Below are 22,135 nucleotides of genomic sequence, written 5' to 3' on the forward strand. Positions count from 1 at the left end.
ACAAAATTCTTTTAATTATCAACAAATTTATTTCAGAAATAATGGGCATGACCTATAGGGTATATGGGCATTAAAGAAGACCAGTTCAAAGTGGCTAGTCATGCTGTCGATATACTAACAAAAGAAATAAACATCAAATAGAAATGAAGCCAAACTTAAATAAAAAAATAAGAATTTTTGACAAAACAGCTGTTCGCCCAATTCGCTTCACAAACTGATAAATATGTATGTATGTGGACAGCTACCAATATTTTTTGTATTAATAAATACAACACGATTATAATTTTATTCAGTTGCTCTCAAGACTTCATAACGTGTACAACATAATTCTCCGCGGAATCATATCAAAATGGTCAAACTTATTTTATACGGTGTCGATCTTAGCCCTCCAGTTCGTGCCTGTTTGCTTACACTGAAAGCCTTGAATTTACCCTATGAATATAAAGTGGTCGATTTATTGGCCAAGGAACATTTAAGCGCCGATTTCTTAAAGAAGAATCCCCTACACACAGTTCCCGTTCTCGAAGAGGATGGTCAATACATTTGCGATTCGCATGCCATTATTTCATATTTAGTTGATAAATATGGCAAAGATGATTCCCTTTATCCCAAGGATTTGCTAAAACGTGCCTTTGTCGATCAACGTATGTACTTCGAAGCTAGCATCTTGTTCCAAAGAGGTTTGCGCAACATCACCGTTCCATTGTTGGTCAGAAATGAAACTAAAGTCTACAAACAACAAATTGATGATATTTTGGAAAGTTACGAATTCCTTGAAGCATTCCTTAAGGAAAACAAATATATCGCTGGCGATCATTTGACCATTGCCGATTTCAGTGTTGTTACATCGGTTACCTCATTGGTGGCTTTTGCTGAAATCGATGCCAGTAAATTCCCCAAATTGTCAGCTTGGTTGAAGACCCTCGAGGCATTGCCATATTACAAAGAAGCCAATGAAGTTGGAGCTAAGCAGTTAGTTTCGATTATTAAGTCAAAGAACTTCACCATTGTTCCTTAAGAATTGTATCGAATATGTAATTTTAGTGAATAACAAATAATTAAAGAAAAAAATATAACGGTTATTTTGTGTTTATTTATATTGAGAGTATTTGTGGTTTATTCTAAGTGTTTTTTAAGAGACGACCACCGACTTATTTATCACCAATGGAAAATTTCCAATAATACAGATAAGTTCGAAACTATCTACACAATATTTTTTCTTGTATTCATGTTTTTACAGATCGAAACCGCAGATTTTTTGGAATGAAATATTTTTTAAACTAAACAAATTATTTAAATATATATTTTTTATTTTAATATATGGTAAGGCTGAAGGATAATATTAACGGTTTTATTTTTATCCAACATTTCAATGACGATCAAGGCATACTTTAAAACAGTTTACTACCCAATTCCCTATGAAAAATATTGGAATACATTTTTCAAATATTATAGTGTTTTGTTTTTCTTTTATTTTGCAGCGTTATTTGTTCGCAGGGCCAGGTCTATGTCATATTACAAGTTATATATTAAACTCTGAGAACCCAAAATGACAAATTACAGCAACTTCAATTGGAAAATAAAGCTAGGAACTTTAAAATATTCAATATCGTTGAAAAAATTTTCTTACAGGATTTTTTATAAACTCATATTGTAGGCTACAATGCGCCTGATAGAAGTAATAGTTCTTTCAAACATAAATGAAATTTGAAGATGGGAAATATCGGTCCACTGTTTCTGGAACCTTCCCCAAAAAATTATCAATGTTTTGGTGAAATTTTGATCTAAACTTTGCAGAGCCTAACATTTTAACCAAGAGACTCCATATTCATACCAGAATTTGTTATACCCTTCACCACACTGTGGTACAGGGTATTATGTCTTTGTGCAGGTAAAAGGAAACGAGAATGTGCATAGAATCACTTTTTGAGTCGATTTATGTATGTCCGTCGGTCTGTCCATGTTAAATTGTAAACAAAGTACAGGTCGCATTTTTGATTCGAATTGGATGAAATTTGGCACAGCTCATCTATTTAGCACAAGGTCGAACCCTATTGAAATTGGGAAAAATCGGTTCAGATTTAGATATAGCTCCCATATATATTTTCTTCCTATTTAAGGTAAATGGTGCTCCAAAGTGCCTATATATCTTCCGATGTGCACGAAATTTGACATAGCGTACTGAACTAAGTCTAGAACGATGTCTGTTAAATTTCGTGAAAATCGGTTCAGATCTAGATATGGCTTCCATATATATGTTCGTCCGTTTTTAGGTAAATGTGCACCATAGTCCCTTTATATCCTTCGATTTGCACGAAATTTGGCATAACGTACTGAATTGAGTCTAGAATGATGACTGGTAAGTTTGATTGATTTGATTAAGATTTCGATATAGCTCCCATATATATTTTCGTCCGATTTTATGTCAAAGTCCCTATATATCTTTCTATTTGCACGAAATTTGGCATAACGTACTGAATGAAGTCAAGAGTGATGTGTGTTAAATTTCGTGAAAATCGGTTCAGATTTAGATATAGCTTCCATATATATTTTCGTTCGATTTTATGTAAATGGTGCACCAAAGTCCCTATGTATCAATCGATTCGCATAGCGTACTCAATTGAGTCTGGAATGAAATCAGGGAAATCGGTTCAGATTTCGATATAGCTCCCACATATACATATATATTCGACCGAATATATATCCTATATTCGACCGAATATATATCCTATATTCGACCGAATATATATCCAAACTCCTAATGTTTGTCCGATTAACACGAAATTTTGCACAACGTATCAAATTGAGACTTGTTTTGTTGAAACTGGCACAGATGCAGCCATAGCTTCCATATGTATTTCGAACGGGTGTCTGATTGAAATAAAATTTTTAACAGTGCGGCGTACCAAATAGCGTGTTTCAATTTTGCTATAAATCATTTTCCATAAATTTGTCCCCTAGTACGCAGACGGCTCTAAGTCTGCCCGAATAAAATTCAATTTAGCATAGGTTGCAGTAATACATGAATATGTTCCTTTGAGGGAGCATTGACATGCAATTGTAAGGATACATATGTACAACATACCCGAAGTGGTGGAGGGTATCATATAGTCGGCCCTGTCCGACTTTACCCAAATGAATACACACATATGGGTATTTACCCTATTTTCGGGGTATTTATCCACTGCCCATCTCTACTTATTATCTCCGGTACTTTTACCATAACCTCTTCGAATTTTGAAAAATTATAAATTGATTAAAAAATTCCAACTCGACACGAGACAGTGATATCATAGAACTCCGCAAACCAAAATAGTATCCATAAGTCAGGACAAGTGGCAACACCGACTGATATTTAGAGTAAGTTTGGAAAGGTCTAAGAGGAAATGAAATATACCAAAAATTAGATGTGATAGGAAATATAAAGTACCGGCGGGACCTTGAATGTGAAAAATGACTGGAATTCAATTCGGTAGAAAAAAAAAACTGATAGGATCAAATATCAAAACATGGACCTACAAATCCCAATACTTTTTTTTATACTCTAAAACACGAAATGGCTAATTATTGACATTGGTTGCATCTAGCACCATAAAAAGTATTTAAATTGAGCGGCCGAGTATTCACAGTCCCCATGTAAGAACATGGTCCTCTTTTAAATATTATCTACATAGAAATCGCTAAATTAGCAACAATTAATCTTCATAGAGATAGAAGGCAGGCAAATAGTTTTTTTATTATCAATTAATTTACTCAGTACTTTTCAACAGTTCATTGTGTTCACTACGGAATTCTAGGCGGAACGGCAAAACTTATCAATTTCCACTATGACAAAACTTGTTTTATATGGCGTCGATCTAAGTCCACCGGTACGTGCATGTTTGCTTACGTTGAAAGCTTTGAATTTACCCTACGAATATAGAGTAGTCAATTTACTAGCGAAAGAACATCTCTCGGAAGATTTCTTGAAAAAGAATCCTCAACATACTGTACCCCTATTGGAAGAAAATGGTCACATTATTTCCGATTCACATGCCATTATTTCATATTTATGTGATAAATATGCCAAAGATGATGCTCTATACCCGAAGGATTTGTTGAAAAGAGCTGTCGTTGAACAACGGATGTATTTCGAAGCTGGTGTATTGTTTCAAGGTGGTCTACGCAATATTACAATCCCTCTGTTATTTAGAAATCAAACTCAGATTCCTAAACATCAAATTGATGCTATTGTAGAGAGTTACGGGTTTTTGGAATCATTTCTTAAGGACAATAAGTACATGGCTGGCGATCATCTAACAATTGCTGATTTTAGTATCGTGACAGCGGTTACTTCGTTGGTGGCTTTTGTTGAAATCGACCCAACTAAATTCCCCAAATTAAGTGGCTGGTTGAAGACTATGGAATCATTGCCTTACTATGAAGAAGCTAATGGTGTGGGAGCTAAACAATTGGTTGCAGTAATCAAATCGAAAAATTGTACAGTGGTTCCTTAAATTAATTTATTTATTCAGGAAAGAAAAATGAGAAAACAAATATAGTTGTTGCTGAAAATTTGTGTTGTTTGAAAGTTTTTTATTAAATATGGGATACATAATTATAAACTGTACTATTGACAGATCCTACATTAAAAGCTAGACAACAAAATAATTGAACCTTATAAATTTGGTCATTTTTGAAGTGTTTAAAAGGCGTAGATTTGTTGGCTGTTCTATAAAAAATGGATATTTTAAATAATATTTGTGGTTCTATGTTTTTACATTAGCTTGATATTTTTTTAATACATTTGGACTTACCACTAGTTCCGACTTTCGTCCATCCTGTGGTAGCCTTTCCAATTCCATCTTTATCAGCTACTGAAGCCCTCTAATGAACCCTGAAGGTTCTTGTGAAGACTTGTCAATAGGACCGACTTTCATCTTCTTAAGACAGCCTTTATTCTGCTGAATTCCTTCTGACTGATAACATTGAGGTCATACGTATCGTTGGCACTTAACAAATTGTACATAAATACACCTTTCTATCCATCGCTTCTTATGACTTGACACTTATGGGTGCAGGAGCCGCCAGTGAGGGTTCCACAGTTACTTTAAATCACTCACTTTTAACTTATATCCCTTCAGTAGCCGTTCGTTTCAAAAGAGATGGTCTGTCGACGTATCTACGACGGGTTCCTCTTCGTTGGAGCCTACTCCCTCAACTAAAATTTTTGACGTTCTCTGTCTATTCGAGTGTAGAGAACTTATGTTAGAGACATTAGCATAGTCCTCCTCATCTGACATTAAGGGTATCATCCCATATGTCAACTGGGATGCTCTACTGGTTTAGACGGAAGCTGCCGTATTCCTCAGCCGTATTCATTTATGTTGCCCGAGATTTGCTCAATGTTGGCGCCCGTTGCGACATGTGTGAACATATGATCATTGATTTGTGAGAAGAGTCAGTGTCCGAATCCTAATTAATATTCCGGGTATTTGCGCTTCTGACATTTGAGACTGAGGGTGCAAAGTCAACCACAGCAACATCAGTCGAAGAATTTGTTTTGGTCTTTGGGGGGTTTAAAAAGGTTGGCGGGCATTACAACAATGACAGTAACGATACTCATTGCGGAATATAAATGTCTATGAGATTTCTATTCAGTTATTCTCAGCTATTCGTAGCGTTCACTTCTGTTAACGGAATTCTAAAGTAGAACTGCATAATCAAATAATCGCCAAATAAAGATGGGTAAACTTGTTTTATACGGCCTAGATCCAAGTCCACCGGTACGTGCTTGTCTGCTTACATTGAAAGCGCTGAATTTACCCTATGAATATAAAGTAGTAAATTTACTGGCTAAAGAACATTTATCCGAGGAATACTTGAAAAAGAATCCTCAACATACGGTGCCCACACTTGAAGACGATGGACACTTCCTATGGGATTCACATGCCATTATGGTGTATTTAGTTAGTAAATATGCCAAAGATGATACATTGTATCCCAAAGATTTACTAAAGCAGGCTGTGGTAAATCAACGCATGTTCTTCGAAGCTGGTGTTTTATTCCAAGGTGGTTTACGCAACATTACCGCACCACTATTCTTTAGAAATCAAACCCAGATTCCGCAACATCAAATTGATGCCATTGTAGAGAGTTATGGTTTTTTGGAATCATTTCTTAAGGACAACAAATTCATGGCGGGAGATCATCTAACAATTGCGGATTTTAGTATTGTGACATCGGTTACTTCATTGGTGGCCTTCGCTGAAATTGATCCATCGAAGTTTCCCAAATTATGTGCTTGGTTGAAGAGTATGCAGTCATTGCCGTTCTATGAAGTAGCTAATGGTGCGGGTGCCAAGCAATTGGTGGCCATGGTTAAATCTAAAAATTTTACAATTGTGCCTTAATTGAATGGAATTATTAAACATTTGCAAAGCATTAGAGAAAAAGTTTGTTAACAAGAGAGTAAATATAATAGATATGTTGGATTTTGTAATTAATTGGGAAAAAGTGTTTTCTCGATAACTGAGTGGTGCTATTTTCTTTCCCATTTTTAAATGTGCATTTCCTCTAAAAAATGGCTCAATTTAACATTCCATTAAATAGTTTTTTTTTATTTTTGTAAAATTCCATAAATAAATTATCTACCTACGCTACTGGTTTTAATTGTTGTCTTAAATTCCATCGATTATTTCAATACTAATGAATGTTGAACGCTATCATTAATAAAAAAACAAATAAATATTTTATATGTATGTATATGATTCTGAATTGAAATAAAAACAACAAATCGAGTGAACAGATGGCAACTGAATTATCATTGTCAATAATATTGATTTTTTTATTTACTTAAAAAATTAATAAAACAAATCGAAATGCACAAAGGTTAGATTAACGGAATATGAAATTTGTAATTGGAAGGCCTTGAGATGAGAGAATTTGCAGGAGGGGAACAAAAAAAACGCAAGAAAAATGGTACATGCTTGCAAACAATTTGGAGGGAGTTTTCGTCCAATAGTTAAAATATGAAAATCCGACTATTAAATCGTGGCACGATTAATTATAAACCACATTATTTTACTAAATTATACAAATCTAAGTGTACTTATATAAGGTGTAAGCATGGCCCTTGGACTTTGGGTGTAAGTGACAATCAGTCTGTTTTTATACCCTTCACCACACTGTGGTACAGGGTGTTTTGTCTTTGGAATCGAGATAGACCAATGGTTCCTTTTGAGAATATGCATTGCATCAATTTCTGAGTCGATTTATGCATGTCCGTCCGTCCGTCTGTTGATGTTAAATTGTAAACAAAGTACAGGTCGCATTTTTGATTCGCTCATTCATTCATTTAACACAAGGACGAACCCTTTTGAAATTGGGAAAAATCGATTCAAAATCGGTATATTTTCGTCCGATTTATTATAAAAGTTCCATATATCTTTCAATTTACACGAAATTGGGTATAACCTACTGAATTAAGTCTAAAATGATGGGTGCTAAGTTTCGTGAAAATCGGTTCAGATATATATATACATATATATATATATAGCTCCCATATAAAGTTTCGCCCGATTTTAGGTAAATGGTGCACCAAAGTCCCTGAAAATCTTTTGAAAATCGGTTCAGATTTAGATATAGTTCCCATATGTAAATCTTATGTAAATGGTGCACTAAAATCTCTATATATCTTTCGATTTGGACGAAATTTGGCTTAGTGTACTGAATTGAGTCTATAATAATATGTGCTAAGTTTCGTGAAAATCGGTTCAGATTTATATATAGCTCCCATATATAGTTTCGCCCGATTTTAGGTAAATTATGTACCAAAGTCCCTGCAAATCTTTGGATTTGCACGAATTTTGGCATAGCTACTAAATTAAGTCTAGAATGATGTGTGATAAGTTTCGTGAAAATCGGTTCCGATTTACATACACCTCCTATATATATTTTCGTCCGATTTTAAGTAAATGGTGCACTAAAGATCCATAGCTAGGCCGATTGACACAACGTACTGCAGTTAATTGGTCTGTTCCCGTACTACAAGAATCTACTATTATTTACTACGATAACACTTTTTTCCTTTATGATATCGAAGAAAATAGTAAAATCTAGTAGATTCTTGCAGTACGGGAACAGACCAAATATAAATTCATTTCTGGCAAGATTCCTTGAAATCGGTTCAGATATAGATATAGCATAGCTTCCATATATAATTTCGACCTATTCATGTTAATTGTACACTAAGTAATCAATGGATGTCTGATTGAGATTAAATTTTAAATCGTACCGTATACCAAATAAAATGTGTCATGTTTGCTTTAAATGTGTAGTGATTGATGTTAGTTCGATCAATTTCATGTCAATGTTCCTTCAAAAAGGCGACGTCTGTTAGGATACATATGTGGTCTGTTGCCGTACTGCATAAATCTACTATATTTTACTATTTTTTTTTCGATATCATAAAGGAAAAAAGTGTTATCGTAGTAAAAAATTGTACATTCTTGTAGTACGGGAACAGACCAATGTATAACCCAAAGTGGTGAAGGGTATCATATAATCGGCCCAGTCAGACTTTACTACTTTCTTTACTGGTTTTACTTTTGTAAAATAAATTGTCATAATATATTAGTGTTTTCACTTGAATAATATTTTCAATAATATTTAGGAGAAAAATTCCCCGGAAGATCTATGGGCCGATCTGCGTCAATGGCGAATATCGCCGTCGAATGAACCATGAGCTATACCATCTATTCTCGGACATTGATATAGTCAGACGGATCGAGCTGCAGCGATTACGTTGGCTAGGCCATCTTGTGAGAATGGATAAAGATGCCACAGCTCAAAAGGATGGTTCACGCAGAAGGAAAAGGCCACGAATCCAATGGAAAGATGTAGTAGAAGACAACATTTCGGAAAATGGTCTTTCAAATTGGATGTGATGCGCACAAGACCGACGCCTGGAAATATTTTTTAAGCTCAGCTTATGGAACAACCGTTCTGTCATAAGCCAGCTAAGTAAGTAAGTAAGGGTTCAATTTTGGTTGAGGATCATATTATAAATTCCTTTAATATCCGATATATGGGATAATGTGTGGTACAATTATATGGGGATTATCCTAAACAGTGAGCCAAAACAGAATCTTTTTTGTAGCATTATTTTCTACCTAAATCTCAACCAATTGTGGCACCGTTATATGAAGGCTATACCAAAACATGGACCGATATATACCATTTAGTACAAAATGAAAAATTCGCTGTTGCAAACACAAATTTACTGTGAAAAAAATTCATTTCATTCATTCATTTACGCCCCCTGCGTACGTCCATGGGTCACTAATACTTAGCTCAAGCGAGATAGGTCTGTACTGGACAGAATGGTGCAATATAAATGCTAATTCGCCACCTCTCGTACGATCCTTCCTTATGACGTTGTATCCATCACAACTCTGAAGACTTCAAATGTTTTTCAGCTTCGTTTTCTAGATCGCCGTGACCATAAACATCTTCGACGCATAAAATCCACGATTTCGTTGACTTTCCGTCGAAGTCCTTTATAGTTGAATTGGAGAAATGGGACATTGTCAGGAGTTGTGACAGCAATGTGTGGTGTTAGTGGCTGCACCCAGATAAGACTGAAACAACTCTTAAAAGGTACACATTCTCCGCATCCGTTGCATCTCACCGAAATAGATCTATGGTGGATTGTGACAAACGGAGCAGAACCGAGGTCCGAGGATTGTCTTAATCTCGGCAAAAAAGAATCCGGAGCAAACATTCCGGGTAATGTAGCTGCCAAGATGAAAAAATACACTGACATGTCGAAAGTTGTATAATAAAACAATTGTTTATTAGGTTGAATATTTTAATGCGATTGCACAAGCAAAATTTCTTAAGGTAGAACATTACATACCCTCGGCAATATGGATACATTTATTTGCAATGAAGTTTCCAACCCACTTGGAAGTGTACTTTATTGCAGCGATTGTTGTGTAATGTATAGTTAAAACTTCTGATGTAATGAGAACATATTTTGTAACCCTCTGGGTTCAAAATATTCAGCCACTTTTAATGGATCATGTGCTGTGTATTCAAAATTCGTTAAATCGGCCGAGACCTTTATATCGCTGTAAATTGACAGTTTTTTAGGCTCTAAGAAAATTAAATCCCAAAATACCGAAAATATGGGGCGGTACCGAAAATGACGGATACCTATGTCAAAACATTGACCCATATTCAATGACTATTTTAATATAACCTCCACCTCATTGTGGGTGGTATAGGAATTCTAAAATCCTAAGGAGTTTTCAATTTAATTTAAAAAATAACATTTAAAATACCCCATCGTGAACCATCGATGTCTACAAAAACAAACTTAAAATACCTTCCATACTAAAAGCATGGTATTTTTTTATTGTAGTATTAATCCCGTCTAAGGTAATGAAGAGAGGGGTGTAGTTCATGCTTAAGAAATTTATGATTGTACGTTTCGCATGAAATTTCAGAACAGAATTCCTTCTAGTATTTTGTTATTATCTTCCCCATTTGTGATTCCCAATATCTCTAATATCAATTGATTTTGACACTTACGTTATTACAAATAACATATCGAAAATTAGCAAACAGTTTGCCCACACGGCTAGTTTTAACTAGTCATTGTGTAAATAAAAGTAACAGCTAATCATTGCTGTTGACTGGAAATGTTTATCACTTTTTTATTTTATTTAGTTGTTGTCAACTTTTCACAGCGAACACTACGCGTAACAAAACTGAAACTTTTCTTCACTAAAGATGGGAAAACTTATTCTGTACGGCATAAATCCAAGTCCACCTGTACGCGCTTGTTTGCTGACCTTGAAAGCCTTGAATTTATCCTATGAGTATAAAATAATAAATATTCTAGCTAAGGAACAATTATCGGAAGATTATATGAAAAAGAATCCTCAGCATACGGTACCCACACTCGATGACGATGGACATTTCATTTGGGATTCACATGCCATTATTGCGTATTTAGTTGGTAAATATGCCACAGGTGATGCATTGTATCCAAAGGATTTACTGAAACGAGCAGTTGTGGATCAACGCATGTATTTCGAAGCGAGTGTCCTGTTTCAACGAACTTTATGTAACATTACATTTCCAATGCTATTTCAAAATCTGACACAGATTCCTCGAAGTAAAATCGATTCGATTTTTGATAGTTATGGTTTTTTGGAATCATTTCTGAAGGGCCGCAAATACATGGCTGGAAATCATCTAACAATTGCTGATTTAAGTATTGTGACATCGGTAACATCATTGCAGATATTTGCTAAAATCGATCGATCTAAATTTCCAAAATTGTGTGATTGGTTGAAAACGATGCAGTCATTGCCATACTACGAAGAAGCTAATGGTGTGGGTTTAAAGGAATTGGTGAAAATGCTTGAAGCGAAAAATTTCACAATTGTAGATTAGTTAAATTAGAAGTTGAAATCGGTGTCAATTATACGAAACATAATTAAAAATAGTAATTATTTGGTAGATTTACCTTAAGATTCTAATGTGCAGTATTTTATTCAAAAATCTCTTTATTGCTAAATAAACAAATTAAGTAAAAATATATAACGAGTACAAATTCACAACTTGTTTGCTTGTATATTTAGTAAACATTTTCAATTGTGGGCACTGACCACCCCGCGGTGTTACCAGGGGTAGCTACTTTCACCAGTAAGGAAGGAACATTGACATGATCTTTATCTATAAGTAAACCGACTAACATCAATCCCAACACATGTCATTCTGCAAACCTATCCTAATTTTAAATAGATTTAAAGCAAATTTTACACACGCTATTTGGTATGCTTCACTGTTTAAAATGTAATATCAATCCGGTACCCAGTTATTATTTGGTGTACAATAAACACGAATATGTCGAAATTATGTATGAAAGCTGAGCTATATATAAATCTGAACCGATTTCAAGGCAACTTGCCAGAGATTAATTTATATTAATTTCAGTACGTTGTGTCAATCGGCCTAGCTTTGGGTCTTATGTGCATCATTTAAATCTGAACCGATTTCAAGAAAACTTGATACACGAAAGGTTTTAGTAACTTCAGTACATTGTACATTGTGTGGCAGACGGCCGAACGAACGGACGAAAATATATTAATGCACGAAGTCAAAGTGTTCAAAACAGATTTTCACGAAATTTAACACACATCGTTCCGGTCTCACTTCAGTACGCTATGCAAAATTTCGTGCAAATCGAAGGATATATAGGGACTTTGGTGCACTATTTACCTAAAATCGGACGAAAATATATATGGGAGCTATATCTAAATCTGAACAGATTTTCACGAAATTTAACACGAATCGTTTTAGATTTAATTCAGTACGATATGCAGAAATTCGTGCAAATCGAAGGATATATAGGGACTTTGGTGCACTATTTACTTAAAATCGGACGAAAATATATATGGAAGCTATATCTAACTGTGAACAGATTTTCACAAAACTTAACACACGTTATTCTACACCGAATTCAATACACTGTGGCAAATTTCATGCAAATCGAAAGATATATAGGGATTTTGGTGCCCCATTTACCTAAAATCGGACGAAAATATATATGGGAGCTATATCTAAATCTGAACCGATTTTCTCGGAACTTCGCACACATCATTCTACACTCAATTCAGTTCGCTATACCAAATTTCATGCAAATCGAATGATATATAGGGACATTGGTGCACCATTTACCGTAAATCGGACGAAAATATATATGGGAGCTATAACTAAATCTGAACCGATTTTCTAAATTTCAATAGGGTTCGTCCTTGGGCCAATCAAGTGACCTGTCCCAAATTTCATCCAAATCGGATCATAAATGCGACCTGTACTTAGTTAACAAAAATACATGGGCGGACGGACAGACGGACATGCATACATCGACTCAGAAAGTTATACTATGTATATTCTCAAAAGGAACCATGGATCTATCTCGATTATTTTTGCCTGTTACAAACATATGCACAAAGACATAATACCCTGTACCACAGTGTGGTGAAGGGTATAAAAATCTACGAAAAAGAAAACCTAATTCCCTAATGGTGACGACACCCGCAAACGTATAAAGGACCATGATCTGCGAATCTGCACTTGGAATGTGTACAACGAATAGGCGCAGTTTTCGCTTTAGCGGAGGTACTCAAAAAGTACAAAGCCGATATAATTGCCTCACAGGAAATGCGATGTAAAGGGAATGGCGTAAGATAATCAGATGATTACGCCCTGTACTAAAGCTAGCATGAAATGAGTCATGAATTTAGCTGCTGATTTATGGTTAACAGGAGAATAAAAGTCCTCTTCTCCAGATTCACTCCACAAAATCGAAGTTCTTCTATACCAGTCTTAGTTGCCCCATGGTATAATAATTACAAGGTAGGGCACAGCTACCAACTGATTACAATTTTTTCTCAAGGTGGCTTGTTCCATCAAATCAAAATACACATTTTGTGTATGTATGTGTATTGTGTTGAATACAATGTCAAATAAATTAAAAATAAATTTAAATATATTCAAATTTAATTGAAATGAAAATGATGTTTTTAACACGTTCGTCTGGAAGTAATTACTTTGATATGGATGAAACAAACATTTAATGGTATTCCCTACTGGATTATGGGAAGAAATCATAACCTTTCATTAATTTTTCGCGTTTTTAGTTTTGTATTGAAAAAAATGTCAAATAAACACAAACACTTGTATATATATTTTATTTTTGGCCGAAGTGGCCACACGTGCATAGTTGCTTTTTTGTTATTCACCTCAAGCTGCCCTACCTTGTATTATTGTACCATGGTTGCCCCCATGCTCCGGCGGAAAACGAAGATGAACAGACATATTTTACGAGCGCTTAGAAACAGCATATGACCGCTGCCCGGTCATGACATTGCTAGGAGATATTAATGCAAAAATTTGAAGGGGAAAATATTTTTAGTCCCACCGTCGGAAAATTCAACATCCATGAAGAAACGCCATGAAGTTGATTGACTTCGCGGCAACAAAAAACGTGGTAGTTAGCAGCACCAGATTCAAGCATCGCGATATACACAAGGCCACCTGGATTTCTCTTGATCAAACAACGAATTGATTATGTTGTGATTTTAGACGTTCGGTCGATACGAGGAGCGAATGTCGATTCGGACCATTACCTTATGGCAGCCAAGGTTCGCAGTCGCCTTAAGGTAGCAGCAAAAGTGCGATCTAATGTAAGACGGAAACTCGACGTCGAAAAGCTGCAAACACAACAGATAGCAGAAGCCTACTCCGGTCAACCTACCCACTCCTTGTCCCGATAATAATATAGAAGCACAATGGCAAAGAATTGACCATTCCCTACAAAAAGCAACACTTGGGTACCAAAGACCATCATCAAGAAACCCATGGTACGACAAGGTGTGTCGTAATGCTACTGATGTGAAAAACGCGGCATACAGGACAACCCTGCAGACAGTAGCAACACGTAATGCGAAGGAAGGAAAGGAGAGAGAACAGACGCGTTTTCATAAAAAAGAAGAGAGAACAAGAAAATCGACAGCGTGAGCAAATCGAGATGTACAGGAGTCAGAATATAGTTCGAATAAAGTTACCAACGAGTAAAACACCAAATCGACAACTTCGGGGCGGTCACATCCTCCTGTAGGGATGAGGAAGGAATCCTGGTGACAGATACAGGCAGCGTGATGAGGATCTGGAAGGAGCATTTCGTATTTTTGTATACCACCTAGCTAAGATGAGGTCAGAATAGCATTTAGTCGTCTTAAGAATAATAAAACAGCAGGTGCCGATGGATTACGAACCCAACTATTCAAGGACGATATCAGACGCGGATTTGAACGAATTGAGAAGGAGTCGGCCAAAGAGGGACTGATAGTAAATGGCAAAAAGACAAAGCTAATGATATCAACGCGCAAAACGTCCAGTAGACTCGCACCAACTCTGGAACTTGAAAATTACAGCTTCGAGATAGTTAAAGATTTTATATACCTTGGTATCGTCAATAATTAAAACTAATGACATCAGTTTTGAAATTCGGAGAAGGGTAGTGTGGTGCAACAGATGCTACTATGGTCTATGCAATCAGTTTAGAAAAAAGGCCAACTCCGGCTGGACCTAACTCACACTCTACAAGATGCAGATAGTACCCGTGCTGTTATATGGATCTGAAGCATGAGTACTTCCGCAAGCATATGAGACAGCTCTTGGAGTGTTAGAGAGATCTATGGGCCGATATCTGTTCTTGGATATCGACATAGTCAGACGTATCGAGCTGCAGATACTACGTTGGCTATCATGTGGTAAGAATGGAAGGGAATGCCCCAGCACAATAAGAATATAAAAGCGAGCCAACTGATGGTTAACGCTGAATCCGATGGAAAGATCAAGTGGAAGACAGCATTTTGAAACATGGTATTTTAAATTTGAAGAGCTGCGATCAAGATCGACGCACCGACGCAATCTTTTTTAAGCTCGGCTTATGTAACAAATGTTCTGTCGCAGGCTAGCTAAGTAAGTAAAGTAACAATTATTAAAAATATTCTAAATTCCAGTAACAGAGAGCGAAATGGGAGAATTACTTTACCAGTTCAGTATAAATTTCTCCAAGTATACAGGTAATCGATAATTGGTAGGGAGATTTGCTACCCAATGAGAACACAATGTACCAAATTCGCGCAGGATTACCACTATATGGGAGCTATCTTACAACGTGGACCAATTTTGGTAGAAAGATTTGCTAGCCAATGATAATTCAAAGTACTAAATTATAGTCTATTTCTCCACCTTATGGTGGAGAATATAAAAATACAATTCAAGATACACTGTTTTTAACTTCGGTGGCACTGATATATCAGGAGCATTCAGTAGAACAGAATATATATAAAAAATCAACCCTCAAGAGAACAAAAAACTTACTGCAAGAAACTCGCTAACATCATATGACATCAACACTAATGTGCCATATTCGGAAACTTTCAATCCACCAGTTAGTGGTAATAAGATATGGAAAAAGAACTGTATAATTTGTGCCAAAAATTACTTTAATCAGCAGGATGACTCTAGGAAAGCACACTGGTGATGTATGCTTTACATAAAAACGCACTCGAAAAAACGAAACCTATGCCAATGATAACAAAGAAGAATTTTGTTTATTCTTTTGTGTTTTAATATTTAAAAAAATCCATAAAGTAAAAAGTTATTTTAGCAGTTATTTTATACAAAATATATAAATAACACTGTCATTATTAGATCTTAAATTATGGGATTTCCATTAAAACTTACAAATCGTCAATAAATACAAATGGCAACATCATTATGCATCAATAGAAAATAAATCAAGGACTCAAACATATTATTATAAATATATATAAATACATGTAAAAGTTTATACAAATATCTTAAGTTACTATAGGCCAAATATAATTTTACAAATCAAAAATAAATAGGACACTCATAAATCTAGCATGAATTTTAATTATATACAAAGAAAACAAACAAATTAAAACAGACAAGTCTTTACACGTTAACAACAAAAAAAGCTAAAGTTACATACTAACTTTTCGAATTACAAAAGAATCGCGATGTTGGAAGCCTTAATGAGGCAATTTTCACTTAATCTCTCTGCTCTCTTTTTCCGTATGCCTTAGCAAAGTTTTATTACTTTATCGCCTATTAATAACTTATGTTACTCTTAATTGATTACTTCTTTTTTTTTTTGAAATATATAGACTATTTTCTTCTTCGATTCTTTTTATAACCCTTGCCATACCAACCGGCCTGGGTACGGGCCAGTTTACGTGGAAATGTGTTATTCAAATGCATTTGTCGTTTGGCTGTTTCGGCAGCTGCTATATGGGCCAGGGATATATTCTCATCGTAATCGTCCTCATCATCCTCGTCGGTGTACGAACAACAATCGCAGAGTACAAAACGACCATTGCGTGCCCTCTTCTTGTGTTTGCGTTCGTTCAGATGGAATTTCTTATAGAATTGGCATTCGAATTCGGCATACTGATCAAAACAGAAATCACAACGGGCCGCTGAACGATTCATGGCAAAATTGGGCACAATTTGAAAATCCCAAATATTGAGATCATCGGGCGGTGGGAAAACTATACTATGAAGTCCAGAGTAGGCATAACGGGCATCATACCACAAGGGTAATTTCCGTATTAGACAAGGTCTTCTTGGAGGTGTTGATGTGTTGCTGGTGGTGGTGGTGGTGATATTACCCAATTTCTTGGGTGATGACAACGACATGTTTCTCAAAATATCCATTTGTGACTCGATATGTTCCTCGACTTCTTCGTCTTCTGGTGGTTTTTCGTCTGCTGAAAGAGTTTCCTCATCTAAATCGGCTGCCATATTTTGAACTTGTACTATTCGGGGATTTTGTATCAATTTCGGTGTGGGTGATTTTTGTATTGGAGCCAAGGGTGGAGGTTCCTTTGCACTAATTGTTGTGGGTATTTTATTATTGCCACTATTTTTCAAACCATTAAATGGCTGGGATTCCAAACCAGTATCCGTTTTGAATTGCACCTGTATACATTTTGGTAATTTCTTTAAAATATGCAATGGGAAATTATTTTGCTGTGATGACGCGGTGGTCGGTACTTCCACACTTTTGATTGGAGATATTCTCTCAATTGTGTTCGAATTGTTGGGGATTTTAAGGCCATTATTCAATTTATTTACACCACCACCACCATTATCGGCTGTTTGTACCAATGCCAATTTGGGTTCATCAGTCAGGATGGAATTTTTAATGCCCATTTGATTGCCAAGTTTTTCCAAAAACTCTTCAGTACTGTTTGTCAATTCGGTGGCCTGTTTAATTAACATTTGTTCACTTTTATGCAGCTCAGCAATTTCAGCCAGCACCTCACTATTTGGTTCTAACTTCAATGGCGAATTGATCAAGGTATGAGAGTTATTTGACTCGGTTTTTATTTCTCTTTTCGGACTGTGAAGATTTGTATGCGTCAAGGCAGTTGGATTATTTTTTGAGCAATTCACAGGATGACCCTCGGTTTTTATTTCTACAGAGAACCCCTTACTTCTCAGACCATTAAGTAAATCCGGTTCAATTTTGGGCACCAACGGAGGGCTCACCGCCGAATTCTTTGCGTTGGAGATTGTATCACTTCCTCTTAACTCCACACATAGACCATTCGGTTTTGTCGTTTCATTTTCAACTTTCACCAAACCATTGAGTTTTTCTTCAGTCTTTATATCAGATTTTGTGGTAGCAATAATTTGAGTATTGTTGTTCATTGCAATTTTCGACACAATATCTTCCAATTTTACCAATTTGGCAGAAGAAGAATTTTCTGTTTCATTTTGGGGTTGTGTTGTACTTTCGGTTTTAAAAACGTTTGTCCCCCCCAGGGGTGCCGAGGATTCATTCGAATACTGTTTAGTTGCCAGAATGCCAGAGAAATTATTTGTACATCCTTTTGTCAGGGTCAATTCTGATTTCTTGCCATCCTCTTCCGCTTTAGTCTCCGATTTCACATTTGCTGCGGGGGAATCTAATTTTAGTTCTTGTTTGATTTTATTTTTCAGCTCTAAATTGGTTTTAATTCTCGAACCCATTTGTTTAAGCGGTGTACGTATTCGTGGACCTTTACCAATACGATACTCTGCGGCAGTACCCGTTCCAGAGCTATCATCACAACTCATTGCAGAATCTTGTGTTTCTTCAGCTGCCGTCGTTGCTGAACTAGACTGTGTTTCCTCTTTCTCATCGTCATCTGGCGTTTGCTTTAACAAGGGTTGAGTGAGCGTATGCAATTCTTCCGGCATGAGCAGTGTGGCATGAGCAAATATGGGATCCTTTTCTTTACTATAGACTGGTACGGGGATCTTCAAGTGATTCATTAACAGTTCCATAACACGATCACATTTACCATTGATTTTCACCTGTGCCAAACTATCTTTCGGTGTCCACTGCAGATTTACAATACAAATCTTCGCTCTTTGCCGAGGTGGCTTATCCATTTGCCATAACCACGTGTATTTCTTGAGGACTTTTAAGCTAGACCCTAAACATAGAATAACGTCGGCTTTTTCAGCGTGTTGACAGGCACCTGCCCAATTGAGGGGCCATCGCAAATTACCACGTTCCCCGAAATGCACAATTGTATCGCACAGAGGTTCAGAGCACTTGTGACAAAGACGATTGGTTTTGTGGCAGTAACGGGCAGTCATTTCGGTTGTATCAAATAGCCTCCAATAGACAGAATTGGGTTTACAATGTTTACACACTTCGATATACATGTTCCCGTGAATTTCGGATAGTGATGATTTCGGCAGTCCTGATCTCAAATGTAAACCATCACAATTTTGTGATACAACATAGCGAAGAATACCTCGTCTATGCAGTTCGTAAAGGGCCATGTGGGTGTATGTGGGATTAGCTGCCGATAAGTCATGTTCTCCAATATCTTCACCCTTCTTCAAAAGCGTCCAAATGCCTTTACTGCCTCTGTAGTCGGGTATTAATGCTGCCGTACTTATTCCGGCACCTGTGTAGCATACCAAATGTTTGGCTTGCAATATAATACTGGCCAACTCCTCAATTTTGCCTTCAATAACTTCGATATCATCTTCTTTTTCAATGACTCGCTCTTTGTAAATTTCAACACGTTCTCTGCGTTTTTTAACCTGTTTAACAATTTCCGGATGTTTTTCGAGCAAACGTCGTTCTTCTGCCGTGTGAGTTGATTCGCATTTTTTGTATATGGAATAAATCTGTAAAAACAAAACAAAGTGAAAATAATTTTAGAATTTTTGTTAACACCAAAATATTAGGGAATAAATAGGATGATACGAATTGTATGTATAAAGATCAAAGATCCCATCTAAACAATCGAAAGGGTACGTAAACAGAAATCCAATACAAAAGGATTACAGAACAGTTCAAATGTAGGTCATTGACAGACATTTAGTTTCAGATGAAATAAGCACGAATCTAGTTATTGAAAAAAAAATTATAAAGAACAGACCAGGAAAAGATTGTTTACATTGACGACTTTCTGCGACATAGATATTCATGAGGCATTCTAAACACTCTGCGCAATGGAAATATCTTCAATTCTGTCAGAGTGCCGTCCTGAGGACTGCAACAGGGTATCTCCTCATGACTCCAATAGACCAATTACATGAGGAGATGAAGATCCTTTCCTTGCGTCGATGCAATTTCTGCTTGGTTGTTGTAGCCATCCAAACCATATCCTTATGGATAGGTATCCACCACATAGGCATGTCAGGAAGGGAGCCTCTAGATCAACAGACCTATCAAGCAGGATTGAGTTGTATTCACACGGATGAAGTAGAGAAAGCAATTAAATAATATAGAGTAAATACAGTCCTCGGAGATCACCCGCCTCCGATAGCAGCAGCTATCACGACAAGATTGGTTTTCGCAATCAAGGCTGTTAAAGTGAAGTTACTACTGGGTTGTGATAAAGACTGATCCCGACAGATGTATCAGTGAAAATAAATATTGCAGTTTTGGCGTCAATTCATTGAACATCCATTACAGCAGGATCAAGCGAGCAGTTATCCGGATATCCAAGAATCTTAAAGTAGACCAGATAAATCCGATCCTAATTGAAAATCCCTCTGCCCGATTTCACTTCTTTCGCCAATAGCCAAGATTTTCCGTCCCTGAAACAGCATTTCAAATCCTACTTCCTAATTAACAATATTTGCCCCACTCATCTAACCCCATCTTCACTTTGGACACATCCGATACTGGTCGCAGCCTTTTTGAACCTGGAGTTAGAAGCAGAGCCAGATTAAAGAGGAAACACACAGCTGCTACAACAACAATATGTAATTGTGTTTTCATGATGTTACAACACAAAATATGTTTCGGAATGAATACTTGTGCTCCATGCTCTAGATTTGTTTACCGGAAATATTACCAGGTTCAAGGCTTCATTAATCTTATCATATCTTAAATTCCTTGTTTGTCCTTCAGTGTATGGGCTCATGATCGGAACTATGGTATAGTCTCGATAATTCACTTTCTACCTATAGAAAACAGAAATTATTCGCAATCAAAAGACCTTAAAAACACTTAAACCTAAATTAGCTTCCTTAAATTCAAATTTTCCACAATTTTTACCTGGCGAATATACCTATAAATTTCATAAAGTAATTCTTTTACTGAAACCAAAAATTAGAAATATTCCCTGTTGCGCTTTAGTTTTCGGGAAATCGAATATATGTGATACATTCACTCAATCTAAATATAACTTGTGTCCCGATATAGTGTTAATCTAAATATAGATAGTGTTATAAATCCCGACCTATGACTCTTATCAGTAGTACGTACAGTGTCAGCATTCACAAATTCTCACAATTTTCTCTCAAAAAATAAATCAGATCTAATTCGAATCTATACCATCACTTAAACGATTTTCAATCAAAAGATTGTTTTTTTTAATCTGTGCGAAAGGATATGTAAAACAAAATAATTATGAACCATACGAAACGACAATGTTGCAAAGCTTTGGCAACTGTGTAACAACATTTACTTATATCATGTGCACAAACACACCCACCCCAAATATTGCCACTACCACCACCACCATCCCAGGCAACAACAATCATAACAGCAACTAATACTGCCACAAGAACAACAAAAAGGAATATTCTTCTCACACACAGAAAGTACAGTGTACACCACATACGCATACACAGAGCACTGAAGCACCCATCACCCAAATCATGTCTATGACACTTGGACAAATGAATGAATGAATTCGGTTCCAATCGAAATCATTAAATATAAAATAAGTTAAAAATAGAACATATCCGCCGATGCAAAGAATTAAAACAAGAAAATTATTTACTTTACGAATTGTATCCTTTCGACGTCTCTTCTCGTTATCTGTTTTGGCCGGATTCAATTTGGCTCGTGTTATATACGTTTGCAGTGCTTCCTTGGCTGATTTTTCTTTTGTGGGAATTTCAATGTCCTGTGATGATGATTCCATATCTTCAATATCCATCTCGGGAGGATTTTGGTGATTGTCTCTCATTTCGCCTGCAGAATAATTCGCAGCTGCCGCCACTGTTTTTGGTACTG

The 22,135-nt window shown here is 36.2% G+C and overlaps 5 protein-coding genes across 5 annotated transcripts; 4 read left to right on the forward strand and 1 right to left on the reverse strand.

Moving 5' to 3' along the window:
- Positions 1-349: 349 nt before the first annotated feature.
- LOC133324745 (glutathione S-transferase 1-like) lies at positions 350-1,018 on the forward strand. The gene has a single exon (XM_061533584.1). The coding sequence runs from the start codon at positions 350-352 to the stop codon at positions 1,016-1,018; it is 669 nt and encodes a 222-aa protein (XP_061389568.1).
- Positions 1,019-3,827: 2,809 nt separating this feature from the next.
- LOC133324742 (glutathione S-transferase 1-like) lies at positions 3,828-4,496 on the forward strand. The gene has a single exon (XM_061533582.1). The coding sequence runs from the start codon at positions 3,828-3,830 to the stop codon at positions 4,494-4,496; it is 669 nt and encodes a 222-aa protein (XP_061389566.1).
- A 1,226-nt stretch (positions 4,497-5,722) lies between these two features.
- On the forward strand, positions 5,723-6,392 carry LOC133324741 (glutathione S-transferase 1-like). The gene has a single exon (XM_061533581.1). It carries the CDS (start codon positions 5,724-5,726, stop codon positions 6,390-6,392), a length of 669 nt encoding a protein of 222 aa, XP_061389565.1. The 5' UTR covers position 5,723.
- Positions 6,393-10,776: 4,384 nt separating this feature from the next.
- LOC133324732 (glutathione S-transferase 1-like) lies at positions 10,777-11,445 on the forward strand. The gene has a single exon (XM_061533571.1). The coding sequence runs from the start codon at positions 10,777-10,779 to the stop codon at positions 11,443-11,445; it is 669 nt and encodes a 222-aa protein (XP_061389555.1).
- A 5,314-nt stretch (positions 11,446-16,759) lies between these two features.
- On the reverse strand, positions 16,760-22,105 carry LOC133324734 (NAD-dependent protein deacetylase Sirt7). Its single transcript, XM_061533572.1, has 2 exons — positions 21,900-22,105; positions 16,760-19,788 (listed from the first exon to the last, which is right to left on the reverse strand). The coding sequence occupies exons 1-2, from the start codon at positions 22,086-22,088 to the stop codon at positions 16,762-16,764; spliced, it is 3,216 nt and encodes a 1,071-aa protein (XP_061389556.1). The 5' UTR covers positions 22,089-22,105; the 3' UTR covers positions 16,760-16,761.
- Positions 22,106-22,135: the final 30 nt, after the last annotated feature.

Source organism: Musca vetustissima, unplaced genomic scaffold (genome assembly GCF_032173495.1).
Source record: "Musca vetustissima isolate MV318-11 ecotype Yass unplaced genomic scaffold, APGP_CSIRO_Mvet_v1 utg597, whole genome shotgun sequence".
In the NCBI taxonomy this organism is placed as follows: Eukaryota; Metazoa; Arthropoda; class Insecta; order Diptera; family Muscidae; genus Musca; species Musca vetustissima.